The following is a 16,944-nucleotide window of genomic DNA, read 5'->3' on the forward strand; positions in this document are numbered from 1 at the left end:
AACTACTGAGCCACTATGTTCAGACCAAAGTTGAAATGAGGTCTGAAACCAAGTAGTCCTGGCAGGAATCAAACAGTCTTAATGAATGGGTTATTAGTGAATATAGTTATTTGATAGCATTGTCAATAATACTGTCCATCATTCCGTTGAAGATTGAGGATAGACGGTTGGAATGGTAACTTGCTGGATTAGCCTCGTTGGTGCAGGAGTCAGCAGGATAGTCTCATAGCCTGAAGGTTGTGAGCTTGAGCCTCACACAGGACACTGTTTTTAGATGAACAGAGGGATATGGATCCTGTAAGTGAAGACAGTTTTGGTATGGAAGGGCAAAATGTGTCGGTGCAGGCTTGGAGTGCCGAAGAGCCTGTTCCTGTGATGTAATGTTCTTTGTTCTAGATTTGACCTGCTGTCAGTGGACAGGACATCCCCAGGCAACTTTCCACTTCCCATCTTACCTGTTGCACAAATTCAGCTTTCCACCTCTTGGCACTGTGCACTGAGCCTTGAACGACTAATTTCTAAGGAATGTTATATCAACCACTTTATCCCTAACACTGCCATGTCAAACCCTGAAGAAATGTGAAACTGGACTTGTGTGATTCAAAAAATTAACACCAAACAAAAAATACAATTGTTTTTAATTGAAAATCAACAAATATACAACCAGTACATACACACAATAACTCAAATGTAGTGTTGGCATTGCTGCATGTTATCAAATATATTTACATCAACTTGTCATGACTGCATCATACAGTCCTGTATAATACAACACGAGGAACTGCACCTGCTACAGATGAGAGTGATAACTCAGCCAGTCCTGTTCCTCTGGTGAATTTCTGCCAAGTTGCGATACAGGGTCGGTGGGAAACAGGGTTTGCTCACCTACTGAAGGCACCACAACTGATGGCTGTGGAGTTTGCCAGTCTTTACTGGAAAAATGGTCAGGCCAATTAAGTAAATGCTGGCATGGCCAGTGATGCTCCCAATCCCGGCCAAAGCTTCATCCCAATAAGAACAGTCTCCATTTAATTTGGCCCCCTTCAAATGAATGCATTGATCCCTTAACAGCACGTCTGACATTTAGCAGAGAGTAGGCCACATGTAAGACAAGACGGGTCATACAAAGCACTAACTGTATTGTCTCAATGCTGCCACCTAGAGACAGACATGTGCCTGCAAACACAAGAGGGTTTTTCTCTAACATTTTTAAAGGGTGCAGTCTAACACTGTCAAGGTAAAAACGTACACCGAGATTTTGGGACAAACAAATATACAGACACTTTATTTTGGCAAAAGGCAGGGCTGAATTTGCTGATTAATCCTTCCAGTGCCAAAGTATCTGGTAATTTCACGTCATCCCATGCTTCAAGTCAGTCAGGATCCATGAAACCCATTTATTTCCTCTCTGTAAACACTGAAGAGGGATTAAACATTGTCAAGTATCGAGTGATGCACGTAAGGTCCTTACAACAACAACATCTGGTCAAGAGTGAGGGCTCACACTGCTCAACACGGCAACAGTCATTTCTACATCAATACTATGTCTGGGGGAGGGGGGGAGGTTGTGAAGGAGGGTGGGCGAGGGAGGGGGAAATCAGATGAAAGTGAAAACACAGGAAACATCTTCCGTCTGTACTTGCTGCTGATCCTTAGCATTTCTTGAAAGCACTATCGAGGAGGGAGAGGAAGAGCAATCCTTCAGCTTTTGTACAATGAAGGGACTCGGCCAGGAGCTGTCAGTTCAAGTGGGACAGTCTGCCCCATTCTCACGCTCCTCCAGCATCACCAGGGAAGGCTGAGTGTTACTGTACAGAGGTAACACTGGGCTGGTGGGTTACCCCACGCTGCCCGATCGTCACAAGGTTCATGCCGAGCGGGTGACAGCCCTCGTCCCATACCCAACAATGAGTAACACCTTTGGTCCCCAGTTGAAGGAGAGGTCACAGGAAACTGGACATAAGCTCTCTGTACAGCATCACTGCTACAAGCCCTTCACTAGACAGACAGTGGAATGGTAGATCAGAGGTTTCCGGGTTTCATTCGTCGACCAAGCTACCATAACTCTCTATGCCCCCTCCCTCAACACAGCGCACCTCTATCATAGTCTCTCAGTCCTGAGGTAATCCTGGTTGTGTACTTATTGCTATCGGCAACCTCTAGCTGCAAACAGGTCGGCCAGAGGTTTGTTTTCATTTTCTACCGCAGCTTGGGGTGGGGAGGGAAATGCACTTCCGAAAGGTTTGGAAGCTGTCTGTCAGGGGAGGGGCACGGAGGCCCTCAAACTGGATCAAGCAGCCCACTTGTTCAAAGACCCACTGCTATGACATGCTGCCGTAAACACTGACCAATCAGTGGTGTCCATCACCCCATGCTTACGCCACCCTCCCCCTCCCTTGATGCATGGGGCACCATCTTCCGGCTGGAAAATCCTGGGGACGATCCGCACCCAGCCCTCACCTCCTTCCCCCCAACCCTCCAAGCTCTTTCACCTCAAAAACCACTCCAACAGGGAAGGATGTGGAAGGTCAAAGCCCATTGTCCAATTCACAGAGAAGGCACAACGTGACCGTCAGTGTTTCAAAATACTTTTCCTCTTTTTTTTATAAACGGTTTTTTGACAAAAAATGAAATCTACAAATCTGCATCCTCCGTGTAGCCGTCAGGGACTAGCTGGTCAGTCGATGGGCCCGAGCTGCTGTTGAAGGTCATGTTGAAATTGGAACTGAACCAAGGATGATCCAAGATCTCACTAGCCGTCAACCTCTCCGCAGGATTCCGTCGCAAGATGCACTGGATCAGGCACTTGGCTTTGGGGGAGATGTGGTCCGGGACAGTGTAGAGACCTCGCCGAATCTTACTGAAGAGTGCGGCGGGTTCCATGTCCTGGAAAGGGTAGCGGCCCACCAGCATGGTGTAAAGGACCACTCCCAGACTCCAGACGTCAGCAGCTCTCCCTGAGTATGACTGCTTGGTGTTAAGTATCTCTGGCCCTACATAAGCAGGACAACCGTGTTTGTCCATCAAGGAATCATCCTCTCCCTTCAGGACACAGGCGTCATCCAAGTTTTCAAGTCTCAATTTGTTCCTGAAAGTGTAAAGGAAAGATCCATTGAGAATCTGTGGTTTTAGATGTCAGCCCAAGCCTACTCTTTAACTGTTACGACAGAAACAATCCCCCAGGACATGCAATTCTTCATTTTCTCTCGTTGCAAAAAGATTGGTTTAATTTTTATTAAAATGTACCAGAAAAACATGTCAAAAGTTCCTGCTTTTTAAAGGATAGGAATATTAACGCCTCATTGTATGTATTTACGTCAGTGTCTCCTTTACTGTTTGCACCGTCCCTGGCACAAGGCAATAGAACCACCAAGAAACTAGTTTGCGACTGCCCAGGTTTTACAGCAACTAGTCTCGTCTGAAAATGAAAGCGTGTGTCTACGCCCACGTTCTGGGGAACCCCAACCACCTCACAGCCAATTAATTACTTATCATCAGTGAGTCGTTACTACTGCTGCAATGTAGGAAAAACATGGCAGACAAAGCGGTGCACAGGAAGATCCCATACACAACAATATGACATAAAAAGAGATGATTTTGCTTAAATATTGATGTCGGTCATGGGTTAGGTTATTGGAGAGGATTCTGCTTTTCCTCAATATAATGTCTTTTACATCCACTGAGGGTTCAGACTGAGGTCCGAGAAGGTAAACATCAATGACAGACACATGCACACTGATAGACATGCACACACACTCTCACTGACATAGACATACACAGACACTGACAAACATACAGACAGACTGGCATACAGTCACTGACAAACACAGACACACACACACACACAAACCAGGTACAATCACTGACAGACACACACACAACAGACACCCAATCACTGATATACATTCAATCAGTTATTTTAAAACGTGATGGTCGTGTTCTTGTGCAACCCCATGTTATAGAAAAATCACACTTTAGAAACAGCGCTTAAAGTGTTGGCGATGTAATCACGTTAAAGCCAACACACTTTTTAAAAGTTCATGCCGTAGAACAGTGTTCCCCCAATTTGTCCATTACGTTGACGAACACACGTTACAGCAGAATGACCTGGACGCAGATACACACACAATGAGAAACTGACATGTAAACACACACACAGGCAGAGACAGACAGATATCTAACGCAGAAAGTGTTATTTACGGAGATGTCTGCAACGCAGCCTCTGTAATCTTCCCTGTACTCACCTCTGTCTGTTGGCGAAGATGAACTTCCTCAGTTTGAGGTCCCGGAGCACAATTCCATGTTGGTGACAGTGTGCCACTGCCTCTGCCATTTGCCTGAAGAGGGTAGCAGCCTCCTCCTCACGCAGTCTCTTGCACGTCCGCACGTATGAGTGCATGTCGCCATAGCCACGCTGGAAAAGGACGTAGGCCTTGCGGTCTCCTGCGATCACCTCAGCCATCTGACCCACGTGAGGGTGAGGTGGCAGGCGGGCGTAGGGTGCAATCACCTCGCTGTAGCGTTTCATCGCAAACACCTACAGTGCAAATAGGAAGAGGAAAGTCAGTGAAGACCAACAGTGACAACTTCCCAAAGCTCATCATTAAGCTGTAAATCAAACAGCATTTTGGCACCCAGGGAGGTATTAGGACGAGTGACCACACTGTATTGAAAATGCAACTCCCAACGGAGTCATTTGAGAGCATGCAATAATCATTAGACTTTATATTTAAGAAACAAAAACTGAAAGCTCAGCAGGTCTGGCAGCATCCACGAACAGAAATCAAAGTTAATGTTTCGGGGACTCTAAACAGGTTGAGTCTGAATAGATGAGGAAAGAGAGCCAGATTTTTGCAATTAGAGGGAGGTTGACACCATAGGGGCTAGTGTACAGTGTTTTCCCCTCCATCTCCATTTTAACACGAAAACCCCACTCTTTCCCTACCCTTCCCTTCTGTTATTGTTGCATTGTCCCCAATGGGCAGTGCATATAGATTGTTATTTTCACTAGTGACCAAAGTGATCTGACGGTGAGCTATACAAAAAAAAACAAAGTCAGCTCCTACCCCTCCAACACTTTTGATCTAACCCCACCCTCTTTCATTACCTGAGATTGGTTGTTGCAGTTGCACTGACTCCTGGTGGGTAGTGTTTGTGTTCATTGTTTAATTTAGAGTAGATTCCCTGCAGTGTGGAAACAGGCCCTTTGGCCCAACCAGTCCACACTGACCTTCTGAAGAGTAACCCACCCAGACCCACTATCCTCTGACTAATGCACCTAACGCTATGGGCAAGTTAAAGATTAGATTACTTACAGTGTGGAAACAGGCCCTTCGGCCCAACCAGTCTACACAGACTTATTCCCCACTTCACCTAACACTACGGGCAATTATACCATGGCCAATTCACCTAACTTGCAGATTTTTGGACTGTGGGAGGAAACCCACACAGACATAGAGAGAATGTGCAAACTCCACACAGTTGCCCAAGCCTGGAATTGAACCTGGGACCCTGGTGCTATAAGGCAGCAGTGCTAACCACTGAGCCACTGTGTCCAACTTGAAGGAGTGTAAGAAAAAAAGAGAGAAGTGGGTTCTAAAAGGTGGACAGCACTGGGGTTAGACAACACTATCTCCCCCTCCAACACCATTTTGATTATTTTCCTCCCTTCTTTTCCTTACCTTTTACATATTTGTTATTGTTACAATGCCCCAAGTGGGCAGGAGTTGTAATTGGGTGCTCATTACCCCTGGTCGATGATGTTTGTAATTTGTTTACTTGATATTTCATTCATTGCTGGTGGGTTTATTTTCAAAAGAAATAAAGAGCTGTGTTCTTTTGGTGCTGGATTTTGATTAAGATTCAGGTACCTGTGGCAGTCAATACTTATCATTTGTAATTTTGTTCCTTTTAGACTTAAACAAAACACTTGTGTTCTTCTACTGCCCCTGACAGGGGGTGTTTGTAATTTGGTGATTTGTTAATTTGATGATTGGGTTTATTTTTTATAAAAGAGCTGGGTTTTTCCCTAATGGATGATTGGACTGCTGGATACTGGAAGGATCAAGGGTAAAATGGAAACTGCAGTAAATTTACAATAAAACCCTTCTTAAATCTGAAAGTTTTTTTTAGCTGCCTAGTACACTATGTAGATATTGGTCTGCCAAATGGATCAAAACTTTGATTGACATGATTGGGTCATAAAAGGAGAATACGTTTAGGTTACAGATGGAGAGGTTGGGCAGGAAATTCTTACATTGGAGTCTAGGCTGCTGAAAACACACCTCAATTCAAATACCCCACCTCCTCTATGGGATCAGCACATAACCGGCCTGAAGTGAAATTGGCAAAAACTATGCACAGACTTCAGGTCACACGGATAACGAAGGTGATGCTGAAATCGCTATCCAGTTTTGTTTCTCGATCTTTGGAAACCGTTTACAAGATTCCCCCAGTGTCAGCTCCAGCTGCTTCATAGAGAAAGACAGTTCTGTGGTACAAAGGGCAGTGTGATCATGGCGCCAGTTTATACACAGACACATCCACACAGACACACACAGACACACATACATAGACATATACACGCAGACACATACATACACAGGTACACATACACAGACACATACGCACAGACAGACATACACACATACATAAACATACACACATACACAGACATACACACAGACACATATACATAGACATATACACGGACACATATATACAGACACACGCACACATACACACAGTCACACATGCACACACGCATACATACAGATGCATACACATAGACACATACACATAGACACACACACAGAAATACATATACAGTCACATACACACAGACGCACATACACAGCTGTACACCTAAATGATTTGGGTCATTGTCTGATAAAGGGAGGTCTCCGAGCTAATGTTGCCTGTCAAACAATCCTGTTTCTCACAGAGAACAAACAATGGGGGAAAATAATCTCTCGGTGTATTCTCCCATTTGGGAAAAGGAGAAAGCAGCAAAAAGGAAGTGGTCTTGTTTGTGGAATGGCTGCATTGTTTGAAAATGATAAAAGGACCAGGAAAAATCAGAAGTGGTGACGGAGAAGTTGTAGAATCTGTTACACCACAGGGCCACAGGAAATTGACCATTTACAAGAAATGCACACGGCAGCGTGGTTTGTGGTTGGAAGTTGCCTCGAAAGGTTGGGTTGGCTTCAACAGTGAGAAGTGAACATAGTGCAAAGACCTGCAGCTACTTCTCCTGAAAACACAAACCACCTGGGGCCCTGATACCAAATGCCCTTCCCTCCTTGTGGCTGAGGTCAACAGTCTCCAACACCCTTCCAACTCCACCCTCACCCACCCACCTGCTCTCACTGTCCTTCGCACTGGGGTCCTCCCACAGGCCAAGGAACATAATCAGGTTCTCGTGTGGTCCTTTGGCCAGAGTACGCAACAGTGGCCAGCTACCCAGAGAGCAAGACCTGCTTTCCCAATAACACTCATTTGGCGTACCTTGCAGATGTATTCCTGCTCTGTGTGAGTGTGGATGGCTCGGTAACAGTTATTCGCCTCAGTGGGATTCAGCAGGAGATAAGGTCCAATGCGGGACACGGTGTTGTCATCGGAAGAGGAGGGTGTTGGGGATGGCGAGCCAAGGCATGGAGATAAGGCTGGTATAGAGAGCTGGCTCACACGGGCTCGCTTAGATTTGGGGAGATCGGGGTTGTCAGCGTCATCGAAGTCTAACCTCTTCAACCTGGGCGGGAGCGACAGCAGCGATCTCTGGGCGTTCACACTCATAAGGATCTGAGGGGGAAGCAAACGACAAGTTTTTAAACGGTGGTTCCCAAAGTCAACTTCAGAGTTAAACAGGTAGCTCCAGCATTTAGTTATTTTGTGACTGATCTGTACCTTCACTCCATCTACACATCTTGGTTCCAACATTGCTCAACACCCTGAACTAACAAAGATCTAACCAGTTTTGATTTTTGATTCATTCCCTGAAGTGCTTTTTGACTCACAATGTTCCAGATTTCCACAAGTTTTTGTGTGACACCAGTGCTTTCTGATATCATTTCTAAATAATTCAGTTCTCATTTAGAGTCACCATAGAATCCCCACAGTGTGGTAACAGGCCATTTAACCCGACAAGTCCACACCGACCCTCCAAAGATTAACCCACCCAGATCCATTCTCCTACCCAATTACTCTACATTTACCCCTGACCCATGCACCTAACCCACACATCCCTGAACACTGTGGGCACTTTAGCACAGACAATTCACCTAACCTACACAGGTGGTGAGGAGGAAACCAAAGCATCCGGAGGAAACCCACCAGACACAGGGAGAATGTGCAAACTCCACACAGACAATCGCCCGGCGCTGGAGTTGATCTCAGGTCCCTGGCGCTGTGAGGCAGCAGTCCTAACCACTGAGCCATTGTGCCAGCCTCATGGAGTCCTACAGTGCGGAAACAGGCCCTTCGGTCCAACCAGTCCATGCTGACCATAATCCCAAACTAAACTAGTCCCTCTGCGTGCAGTTGGTCTACAACCTACAACCCTCCGAACGATTCTTATTCATGTACTTATCTAAATGCCTTTTAAACATTGTACCCACATCCACCACTTCCTCTAGAAGTTCATTTTACACACGAACTCTATGTAAAACAAATTGCCCTTCAAGTTGTTTTTAAATCCTTCTCCTTTCGCTTTAAAAATATGCCCCCTCACCTTGAAATCCCCCACTCTAGGGTCATTCACCTTACCTATACCCCTCATGATTTTATAAACCTATGTAAGGTCACTTCTCAACCTCCTCCTTTCCAGTGAAAAAAGTCCCAGCCTCTCCTTATAACTCAAACCTTCCATTCTCGGTTTTGACACCATGTTTTGTAACAACCACCACCTCCTCCCCCATCCCAAAGAGGAAACAGTTTCTCTCCATCCGCAGCATCAACTCCTTGAAGCATCTAGAATGCTTGATCCTGCAGCCTTTCCCCTGAACCCACTTCCGAGCCCATCCCCATAACTAAATGTCACTTAGGGCAGCATCGTTAATGTCTAAATGTAGAGATAGCATGTCAATTGCAAGGCTACATGAACCCAACCATTTTTGCAAACTCCTGATGTTACTAAAGTCACAAGGTCCATTGCAGATCAGCAGTGGACCCTTTGTACTGCAGCCAAGTCGTACCGTGATATCTCGCACCTCCAGTTGTGTGTGCATGCTGATAAGGGAAAAGGATAAAGTGCTAATTCATAGCCATGCTTACAACTACGCAGGCCCCAAGTAGTGCAATTCCCTCCATCAACCTCTAGCGCCTGCACCACCCCCTTCTCCTCTTTGTCCTAGTCTTTGGTCATCTGTCCTAATATTTCTATGTGGCCTAGGGTCAAATTTTGTTCCGTATTCACTCCAGTGAATGTAAGTGCCTCAGGGTGAATTACTACATGCAAAGGTGCTGTATATTGCTTTGTGACTGCTCATCTTCCACCATAACACTGAGGTGTTTATTCCATTACGGCATGTTTTAACCCATCAACACTCAGCAGCACCGGATTTGGGAGTGCACAGTATTCAGCCCTTCCACCATTCAGTGAGTTCCTGAATTGTCTAATTCCACACAGCTGCCTTTGTGCCACATCTCCTCATATCCTCAACATGAAAACAACAGGAATTAAAGTGTAACAATCAATCTAGCATCAATTGCTATTTGCAGAAGCATGTGCCAAGTTTCTATTGCACTTTGCGTTTCAAATTTCACTTCTGTAAGGACCAATTCTCAATTTTACACCAGTTCCTGCCATCCTGGGCTCTGCAGCCAGCACAAACATTCTCTCTCTCTATCTCTCTCACCTATCAATATCCTTTAATATCTTGCAAAAAAAGAACTCAAATCAAATTGCCTACTAAATTCTGAATAGTCATAGGAGAACTTGTATTCTGAACCTGTTTTATGCTTACAGGAGCTTTTGTGTCAATACGATGTTTGTTTGACATTGATGAGTATTCTGAAAGACAGATTAGAAAGTAACTTCAGTGTTTGTGAGTTGTTTGATTCACAATCACCTGGTTTGGAAATTCCAATTGTGCACAGTGTGTGAAGTTTGAAATCAAGAGAATTCATTGTAGAAATGAGACCAAAATCTTGATTCAAGCAGGTATGGGGTCTACAACACAATAGTGACCAGGAGTCAGTACTTACGTGAGGGTCAGTTAGCTCAGTTGGCTGAATGATGATGCTGTGTAATATCAACAGTGTGGGTTCATTTCCCACAATGGCTGAGGACACTATGCAGGACTCTCCTTCTCAACCTCTCCCCTCGCCTGAGCAATGGTGACCCTCAGGTTAGACCACCACCAGTCATCTTTCTCTCTTTAATGGGAGAGTAGCCTGTTTGTCTAGTAGGACTATGGTCCCTTTATCTTTATTCCCCGAGCAAGACTTCAAGTGGAAATGCCACACTGATACAGTAGGTGGTGCTGTGGGCATAGTTGGCTCATGCAATTCGTACAAGAGGTACACACAACCTTGTAGAGTTGCATCCACTGAGTCTCAGAGAAACATGGAAACTCTAAATCCCCCCACTACACACACAGGTTTATCTTTAATCCTCCCCAGTCCCACAAAATACAACACAACACACATCCATCAACGCTCCGACAAGATATTTTCCTAACTGACCTGTCCAGGGATGTTACAACACACCTCAGGAGCAGGAGGGGCATGAACCCAGGCTACCTGGCTCAGACGTGGGGAGCTTTACCAATGCAGCATAACTGCCTTAAAACAACTCTCCTGCATTAACGAGGATAAAAAGCAAGACTCTTATCCCTAGCTCTTGACTACCTCACAAAGTGAGTTACTTCCGATGAATCACACTCAGGATGAATCAAATAATTGAGTAATAATCACCACCCAGCTAGTCACACTGCCAATGCTAGACACTCAAGGACATGCCTCACCTCTGAATGGTACAAACAGCCTGTATCTTGCACACACACGACACAGGCATTCACACTTAATGACCACAAAACTGCTCCAAGCATGCAAGAATTTACAAATCCAGAGTCTCAGTGCTTCATCCACCTGGGAGCTGTGACTTGCCTTTGGAACCAAGGCTTTGCCCCTCACTCTCTCTCACTTGCATCACTCTACAGCTCCTGTGATCTCTCTTCTCTGCCAGTTCAAGCCTTGGGAGCGTCCGTGACTTCAATCGCTCCACCAGAACCACAGAACAGAATTCTTACAGTGTAAGAGGGTGCCTTTCGGCCCATTGTGTCTGCTGCTGTCCGAGTGTCACCATTGTCCTGCCTGTGTAACTTGGCACCTTATTCTTTCAATAGTCTATTCCTCTTTTGAATGCCTCGATTGAACCTGCCTCCATACCACACACTCCGGGAGTACATTCCAGACCCTGACCAGACACATGAAAAAGCTTTTCCCCACATTGCTTTTTGCTTCTTCCACCAATTACTTTTAATCCATGTTCTCTAGACCTTGATCCTTCCACGAGCGGGAACAGTTTCTCCCTGTCTACCCTGTCGACATCTTGCAGGCTTTTGAATACCTCTATCAAATCTTTCCTCCCAGACAGACAGTCCTAACTTGTTCACTCTCCAAGAGGTATTGCCATTATCCACCTCGCCGGTAAGATCTATACCTCTTGCTCTCTCCCCTCACCGTTTTTATAACATATTTCTTAAACCTTAGGTCTCTGACCAAACTTTTGGTCACTGGTTGCAATATCCCCCTCCTAGTTTTCCATGGTTATCTCTCCTTTCATGATCAAATCCGTTATAGGGGTTGACAATAAAATGTCCTATTGGGTTTCACTGGAGTGTTAAGTTCAAGTTGTTACTGTGAAGAGTGAGGTAGATTGGATCACAGTCCGGCCCCTGCATTGTCAGTGCAGACACCACTACAGAACAAGTGGTGAACAGATGGCCCTCACTCAAAAATGGGTTGGAGTGTCGCAAAGACACACTCGGCACCACATTGAGGGGGTAATGGTCAGAAGGAGATTTAAAGGTCAAGACAAGAGTTGGACTGAAAAGCTGAAAGCCATTTATCCCAATTACAGGCAACAACTTTTCACAGTTCAGGGGCTCCACATTCATGAACAGATTAGGCTGGAGGAGGGAGGAGATGGCAGGAATACCTTGGGAAGAATACTAAGGAAAACCCAACCCTTTCCGTATATGTGGAACAAGTGGAGGACATTCAACCCCCACCAACCTTTCCCATTGCTCAAGGAACGCACAGCTGATCTGTGTCACCAACTCAATCCAACCTCCTTAGTCACTTTTTAAAAAAATAAAGAGGTTTACCAAAAAAAAAGTCTCATTTTGAGATTCAGGACCTTCTCTCTCAGTATCAAACACCCTTTTTGTTTGTGGGTGGGGGGGGAGTAACAAAACCAGAAATTGCTGGAAAATCTCAGCAGGTCTGGCAGCATCTATGGAGAGAAATCAGAGTTAATATTTCGGCTCGAGTGAGCCTTCCTCAGAACTGAAGGGACTAAACCAGCGTTTGCTGGCACCGTCTCCTTTGTTCCAGACAGTCTACACCCCACCAGAAAAATAAACCCAGAGGAAGTTGTCTTTGTTTCTTATGTAAAGACCCCAATGATCTCCCAACACCTCGGGGAGTGTGGGGGTCTCGGTTTTCTCCAGATTCGTCCCCCCCTTAAGAAGATACAGAAATTTCCTACGCGCTCCTTGACTTTTCCAGGGATACAGCGTGTGCAGTTTCCATAAGGGAACACCAATGTCTCTCACACAAAGAGAGTCGCCTCCAGTCAGTCCATGCGGTTCCAGAACTCTGCCACACTCGCCATTCCAAATGAGAATATCTCAAGGAAACTTTCAAGAATTCAAACATAAACTAATCCAGAGTTTCAAGCATCAAAACCGTTACCGTGGGGTGGGGGGTGAGCGAGAGAAAGAACTTTTAAAAAAAGTTTATGTCCCTTCACTCCTGTGTAAACTTTACACAAAAGGAACAATATTATTATTCTCTGTAACACAGATTGGCCATAAGTACAATTTTAAGTATCTATAACTTCTCTCCTCCTTGAATTTCTCAACAAAGGGTTAAACACCCGCCCCGATTTTAGAGGGACCGATGTTTAAGGTTCAGTCTTAAACACTAAAACTCTCGACTACACGTTTATATTTATGTATAATAACAGGCACCACTTACTAAAGGTTTTGTTTCGTTAGGAGGAAGGGGGGGTGGTGGGAGATTCGCTCGAAGCAGTTTCGACGAGGTATTCCCAGTAACGCAGGAATCTCCGAGAACCTGAGACGACAGTCTCTCTCTCTCTCCCTCTCGGATGTGAAAGTGGAAATTCGCAGATGCTCTCCCCCTGTCAGTAATTCCCCACGTGTGGTCTCTGAGCCCCCGACGATCCTGGGTAACGTTTACCTCCCACCATCCAGTAACATTCTGAGCTCTCGGAGTGAAGTCTCAATTCAAGAAGCAGCAAAAGGAAAATATTCTTTGTAATTCCTGGGCAGGGGAAATGAAATAGTAACTTGTTCTTGAAATGCCAAATGATGGAAGGAAATCGTTAAAACTCTCGACGTCCTCAGAAATATCTCTGTCCTTTCTCCATGAGACTGATAAAATGTTGCCCTTGTCTTCTGTGTGTTTCCTCTTGGTTTGAAGGTGAGCGACTGAGTAAGAGAGTGTGATGTGTGTGTCCCGAGAGCAAAGACACACTATGATGCTAGGCTGCTGTAATCCTGCTGAATTATTACACAGTCCACACGCTTTCACTCTCACTCTGAACAGGCTGACGATGACTGGCGACCGATTGCAACATTCTCCCTCCCTCTCGGTATAACACACACAAACTATTGGCGACACAGTATCAAGGGGGCGGGCAAGAAGAGGAATATAATATATGTATATATAAATCACCTGGTTTCAAAGACAGGTTTTCACCAGATCCCCAAAGGTGGGCGGGTAGAAAAATTATCCTTCAGAGACTCTCTTCGAGCATCAATATCGCCAAACCTGTAAGTCTGAGGAACCGTCGCCATCCCAAATGAGATAATGTTCTGCACCACACAAAGCCAAGTATTTATGTCACACCTGAAAAGGAAAATGTGCCAAAGTGTTTCGCACGATACTATTTGAGCCAGAATGCAGGTAAATTACCCAGTGCTAGGGCAAAGTTGATGAGAAAGGTCATCGTGAAGGAGGGTGGAGATCAAGTATGAGGGATTTGGGGAGGGAGTTCCACAGCTCAGGACCAAAGTCAGAAGTCACAGGACACCAGGTTAAAGTCTTGCAGGTTTATTTGAAATCACAAGCTTTTGGAGCGCAGCTCCATGGTCAGGAGAAGGAGCAGTGCCCCAAAAGCTTGTGATTTCACATAAACCTGATGAACTATAACCTGGTGTCCTGTGACTTCTGACTTTGTTCACCCCAGTCCAACACCGGCACCTCCACATTCAAACCCAAGTGGTAGCTAAAGTGATTAAAATCAAGAATACTCAATAGATCAGAATTAGAGGCATGCAGTTCTTTTACTTAACTCATTCATGGGACGTGGACATCACTGTCCAGGTCAACATTTGTGGTCTATCCCTCACTAGTGTTGAGAAGCTGCCGATTTGAACTGTTGCAATCTTTAGGGTACAGGTAAACCACCGTTCTGTTAGGGAGGGAGTTCCAGAATTCTGGCCCAGTGACATTGAATGAACAGTGATATATTTCCAAGTCAGGTTGGTGAGTGACTTGGAGAGGAACCTGCCGGGGTTATGTTCCCATGGGTCTGCTGCCCTTGTCCTTTCAGATAGAAATAGTAGTGGATTTGGAAAGTGCTGTCTAAGTTGATGCAGTGTATCCTCTGAGTGCCCATCATCAATGGAGGGAGTGATAGTTGAGGGTGGTGCCAACCAAACCTATTACTTGATCCTGAAATTCACTCAGTGCTTCAGGACTAGAGGGGATTGCCGTGATAAAGAGAGTGAGGCCATGGAGAGATTTGAAGACAAGGTTAAGGAGTTCAATTTTGAGACATTCATTAGTCAGGGATTAGCACAGGCAGGTAAACAATTCTGTGGTGTGAAGCCTGCACAGATAATGCCAACTTTCTGAGAGTTTCCAACATTTTACTTTCAATTTCATATTTCCTAAAGTATTTTGCATTGTTTTAAAGTCCCCATTTCTGAGGATTGGGTTCCAACTGCAGACTCTCAGATGAGCCAAACTATCACCAGATCATCAATGGAACAGCTACAATCTGTTTGGGTGTTATTTTCCTAGGAAGAAAGAACAGTGTAAATACTGACAGCTCATGTGCCCCCTGTTATTGATGTGTTTACATGTACCCTAGATTAATGATTACACCTGCAGTTTATTGAGAAATCATTACAGTTTACAATCTAATCAGGTTGTACAATAAATTAATGATTCACTATATGAATTGCGCTCTGCAGTATATGCACAAATAAGACAAAACGCGGTTAGTGCGTCACTGAGATGAATGACTGAATATTAAGCAACTTCTTCAGCTCCGCCCTGCACAAACTCCAACACATCAAGAGCAGCTCAGCCTATTTCTAGGGTTGGTTAACTCAGTTGGCTGCTTGGATGAGGGACACCGAAGACATGGGTTCAATGAACGGCCTTCTCAACTCACCCCTCATCTGAGGCGTGGTGACCCCTGGGTTAAGCTCACTTCTTTCCAATGCAAAAGCAGTCCTATGGGATTGTGTGGCTTTCACTTCACTTACCCAAAAGGCTACTTATTTTTATTCAGGCAGTCCCTTCGTCTGCCTCCACAGTCCCTATCAGTCCCCACCACTGCCAGTACAGGACCTGAGCATCTCACTTAGACTGCCTATGCTGCACTGACAAGTCAGTTCTGCTATAACATGGTAGTCGTGGTCTCGCACAATCCCATGTATTAAGTAAATTGCATAATAGCAGCACCATTTAAATCAATGGAGCCAGGATCATGTTATAATCGTGTTTGAACGTATCGTGCTTTAGAAACAGTGTCCCCAATTTGTCAATCGCATCAAAGCAAATTTGCATTAACGAAACGTGCATTATAGCAGAACGACCTATAGATCTGGAATGTTGGGAGCTCAAGGCATTTTGCAGAAATGTGAGAGCCAAATCTAAATTGCCCCTGCTGTGCTGTACTGAAGGAGCACTGCACTGTAAGAGATGCTGTCTTTTTGGATAAGCCATCAAACTGATCACTTGGCTGTCTCTTCTAGGTGGTTGCAACACAAAAAAAAAACACTTTGAAGCAGAGCAACAACAATGTGCATTCCTCTGGTGCCTCTAACAGTAACATTCCAAGTACATTTATACAGCGTCTTTGATGCAATGAAACATCTAAAGGACCTTCATAGGACAGTGATAAAGCAAAGTTTGGTACCAAGACACATAAGGTGATATGCGGTTAGATTCCCTACAGTATGGAAACCAGCCATTTGGCCCAACAGGCCCACACCAACCCTCTGAAGTGCAACCCACCCGGACCCATTCCTCTAACTAATACATCTTACACTATGAGCAATTTAGCGTAGCCAATTCATCTAACCTGCACATGTTTGGATTGTGGGAGGAAACCAGGGCACCCAGAAGAAACCCATGCAGACATGGGGAGAACATGCAAACTCCACACAGATAGTTGTCCAAGGCTGAATTGCACCCAGGCTAACCACTGAGCCACCACGCCGTCACAGCATGTACCATCACTTACCAGTGTAATAAATGAGTGTCACATTAATTGATGAAAAGATTAGTCAAGGTGGTTGGTTTTCAATGACTGACTTGGAGACAGATGCTGGAAGCCAGAGTCAATAGATTTGAAGCTGAAAAAGCACAGCAAGTCAGACAGCATTCGAGGAGCAAGAAAGTGAATCTTTCAGGTTGAAATATTGACTCTCCTGCTCCACGGATGCTGCCTGAACT

At 45.1% G+C, this 16,944-nt stretch overlaps 1 protein-coding gene across 1 annotated transcript; it reads right to left on the bottom strand.

Annotated features, from left to right (window-relative positions):
- Positions 1-621: 621 nt before the first annotated feature.
- trib3 (tribbles pseudokinase 3) lies at positions 622-13,843 on the bottom strand. Its single transcript, XM_043710834.1, has 4 exons — positions 13,204-13,843; positions 7,507-7,800; positions 4,245-4,537; positions 622-3,088 (listed from the first exon to the last, which is right to left on the bottom strand). Exons 2-4 carry the CDS (start codon positions 7,792-7,794, stop codon positions 2,635-2,637), a joined length of 1,035 nt encoding a protein of 344 aa, XP_043566769.1. The 5' UTR covers positions 7,795-7,800; positions 13,204-13,843; the 3' UTR covers positions 622-2,634.
- Between the last annotated feature and the right edge of the window lie 3,101 nt (positions 13,844-16,944).

Source organism: Chiloscyllium plagiosum, chromosome 20 (assembly GCF_004010195.1).
Source record: "Chiloscyllium plagiosum isolate BGI_BamShark_2017 chromosome 20, ASM401019v2, whole genome shotgun sequence".
NCBI classification, from domain to species: domain Eukaryota; kingdom Metazoa; phylum Chordata; class Chondrichthyes; order Orectolobiformes; family Hemiscylliidae; genus Chiloscyllium; species Chiloscyllium plagiosum.

Excerpts from the sequence above, each read along its gene's own strand:
- trib3 (XM_043710834.1), bottom strand. The coding sequence starts at position 7,794 with ATGAGTGTGAACGCCCAGAGATCGCTGCTGTCGCTCCCGCCCAGGTTG. Across the intron at positions 4,538-7,506 it reads AGCAGGAATACATCTGCAAG|GTGTTTGCGATGAAACGCTA; the intron begins GTACGCCAAATG and ends TTTGCACTGTAG. Across the intron at positions 3,089-4,244 it reads ATCTTCGCCAACAGACAGAG|GAACAAATTGAGACTTGAAA; the intron begins GTGAGTACAGGG and ends TTACACTTTCAG.